We start from the raw sequence: 3,394 nt of genomic DNA on the forward strand, positions 1-3,394 counted from the left end.
GGTCCAAACTAAACCCAACAAATCCAGTTAGTGGTGTTTAAATAACAGATAGAGGCAGGCAGGAGTCCAAAACCAGGTGAGGGGTCCAATCTAAACCCAACAAATCCAACAAACCCAGTTAGTGGTGTTTAAATAACAGATAGAGGCAGGCAGGAGTCCAAGACCAGGTGAGGGGTCCAAACTAAACCCAACAAATACAACAAACCCAGTTAGTGGTGTTCCAATAACATGTAGAGGCAGGCAGGAGTCCAAGACCAGGTGAGGGGTCCAAACTAAACCCAACAAACCCAGTTAGTGGTGTTTAAATTACAGATAGAGGCAGGCAGGAGTCCAAGACAAGGTGAGGGGTCCAAACTAAACCCAACAAACCCAACAAATCCATTTAGTGGTGTTCCAATAACAGATAGAGGCAGGCAGGAGTCCAAGACCCAGGTGAGGGGTCCAAACTAAACCCAACAAATCCAACAAACCCAGTTAGTGGTGTTCCAATAACATATAGAGGCAGGCAGGAGTCCAAGACCAGGTGAGGGGTCCAAACTAAACCCAACAAACCCAACAAACCCAGTTGGTGGTGTTTGGACCACCAACTGGGGACAGGTGCAAACCATCAGCCCAGGAGAAAGCTATGACAGGAAGGAAAAGTTGAGAAGAGAAATAAGACTGAAACCATAAGACTATGAGAAGGACAGGACCCTGCTCGTATCACATGGGTCAGGTCAACTGTCTGTCCAGGTGAGTGTCAACACCTGGACACAGCAGAACAACAGGCTGATATAAAGTCTGTGTTTCTGCCCACTCAGGCTTTACATAACTACACTCTCATGATGTCATATTTCCCATCATGCACCAGGGCAGTGGCCTTTACGGAGGACACACACACACAGTAAAGTGAAGTGGACGCCATCAGAGAGCAGTGTTTCTGTGTGTGATAATCTGGATTAGGATGAGAGACGAGGTTGATTGGACGGTAATCTGTCCCCACGCACAGAGACGGTGGGGTAATAATGTCCTTATGAGGACCCTCGTCGACATCATCTTAAAGGAACAGTACAGCTTTTAATAGATCATCTGTGTGTCTTCACCTCAGGTCACATGACCAGAGTCAGCAGCAGACTCTCTGATCTAAAACAAACCTAGAAGAAGTCTAGTCCATGTAGGAGCTGGGTTTAATCCAGGACCCAGAGTATCTACCTCTGAAGAACCAAACACATGTAGCTGCAGGACCATCGCTGAGAGGTTCTCTAAATTAACCTGTCCAGACCCAGAACCCTCCTCAGGTCTCTGTCAGGACGAGGATCAGTTTAATCTCCAGGACACGTTTGATCACATTAACTCTGCAGGAGGATCTTTAACAGGCTCCTCCAGGCTTCTCCAGGTCCCTGGAGTCCTTGAGTAAATTAGCGTAGCATGTAGCATCAGTGATGTTGCTTTACAGCCAATCAGAAGGCAGGATTCTCTGTTGGTTGGTAACATCAAACAGTTTAAAGATATACATAGAAAATAACCAGTAAGATGAGGAGACAGGCAGAAAGCCGGGCAGAGAGATTACTCCCCCCTCCTTTCACTCTGAATGTAGGTCATCAGCAGGGGGCGGGGCTTAACACAAGAGGATTATAAAGATGACATTTAGAGGAGAGGAGGGGAGGAATGGGGGAGGGGAGGGTATGAATATAATAACTCCTCCCTCTGTCTCTCCTCTGTCCCCCCCTCCCCCCCAGGTCTGATCCTGCTCTTCTACCTGGTCTTCTACCTGTTCCTGGCGGGAATGTTTGTTCTCACCATGTACATCATGCTGCTGACACTGGACGACTACAAGCCCACCTGGCAGGACCGGCTGGCCACTCCAGGTGAGGAAAACAAACACACCTGACGTAAACACAAACTCCACCCACTACTGCAGCGACTGAGGCGAAGGGATGACGATTGGGTGTTTAATTAGGCTCAGCCTTTGATTGGTTAACGAGGCTCAGCCTGATTGGTTAACAAGCTGTTTTCATGTTTCAGGGATGATGATTCGTCCGAAGGGCGATCAGCTGGAGATCACCTTCTCTGTGTCAGATACAGAGAGCTGGGACGGCTTCATCCACAACCTGAACACGTTCCTGTCTCGTAAGAAGCTTGTTAATGATTAATTATATCTAATGATGTAACAGATTATAGTTACAGTATCTCACAAAGTGAGTCCGCCCCTCACATGTTTATAAATATCTGATTTTATCTTTTCATGTTTCAACACTGAAGAAATGACTGTTTGCTCCAATGTAAAGTAGTGAGCGTACAGTTTGTATATATATATATATATATACACATATATATATATATGCGTATATATACATATATATGACACCCCTCAGTCAAAATGTCCAAATTGGCCCAAAGTGTCAATATTTTGTGTGGCCACCATTATTTTCCAGCCCTGCCTTAACCCTCTTGGCCATGGAGTCCACCAGAGCTTCACAGAACATCACAGAGCTGGTGGATGTTAGAGACCTTGCGCTCCTCCACCTTCAGTTTGAGGACGCCCCACAGATGCTCAGTAGGGTTCAGGTCTGGAGACATGTTCGGCCAGTCCATCACCTTTACCCTCAGCTTCTTTAGCGAGGCAGCGGTCGTCTTGGAGGTGTGTTTGGGGTCGTTATCATGTTGGAATGCTGCCCTGCGGCCCGGTCTCTGAAGGGAGGGGATCTACTCTGCTTCAGTATGTCACAGTACATGTTGGCATTCATGGTTCCCTCAGTGAGCTGTAGCTCCCCAGTGCCGGCAGCACTCATGCAGCCCCAGACCAGGACACTCCCACCATCATACTGGACTGTAGGCAGGACACACTTGTCTTTGTACTCGTCACGTGGTTGCCGCCATACACGCTTGACACCATCTGAACCAGATAAGTTTATCTTGGTCTCATCAATTCAATTCAATTTCAATTCAATTTTATTTATATAGCGCCAAATCACAACAACAGTTATCTCACAGCGCTTTTCATAAAACAGCAGGTCTAGACCGTACTCTGTGATGCTATTTACAGAAGCCCAACAGTTCCCACCAAGAGCAGCACTAAGAGACAGAGGCAAGGAAAAACTTCCTTTAAGAGGCAGAAACCTCGAGCAGAACCAAGAACCAAGAGAGAGAGAGAGAGAGAGAGAGGGTGGGGGGGCGAGAGAGAGAGAGAGAGAGAGAGAGAGAGAGTGGGGGGGGGCGAGAGAGAGAGAGAGGGATGGAAGGAGAGAGAGAGGGAGGCAGCCTACACAGTATATCCACACAGAGGTACAGACAGTAAAGGTGATGTTGCTATAGACTAAATGAAAAATGGTACAGATATTTATAATAGTGTTAATGGTAACAATCGTAATGTTAATGATTATAATAACAATAATAACAATAAGACTAGCAACAA

The 3,394-nt window shown here is 46.6% G+C and overlaps 1 protein-coding gene across 1 annotated transcript in view; it reads left to right on the forward strand.

Moving 5' to 3' along the window:
- atp1b2a (ATPase Na+/K+ transporting subunit beta 2a) overlaps positions 1-3,394 on the forward strand; it is a 20,356-nt gene that overhangs the window by 7,682 nt on the left and 9,280 nt on the right. The window contains exons 2-3 of the mRNA XM_046064643.1: positions 1,719-1,847; positions 2,005-2,109. Coding sequence (XP_045920599.1) covers positions 1,719-1,847; positions 2,005-2,109 — 234 coding nt within the window. The remainder of the gene's footprint in view (positions 1-1,718; positions 1,848-2,004; positions 2,110-3,394) is intronic.

This window comes from Micropterus dolomieu, linkage group LG12 (genome assembly GCF_021292245.1).
Source record: "Micropterus dolomieu isolate WLL.071019.BEF.003 ecotype Adirondacks linkage group LG12, ASM2129224v1, whole genome shotgun sequence".
Classification (NCBI taxonomy): domain Eukaryota; kingdom Metazoa; phylum Chordata; class Actinopteri; order Centrarchiformes; family Centrarchidae; genus Micropterus; species Micropterus dolomieu.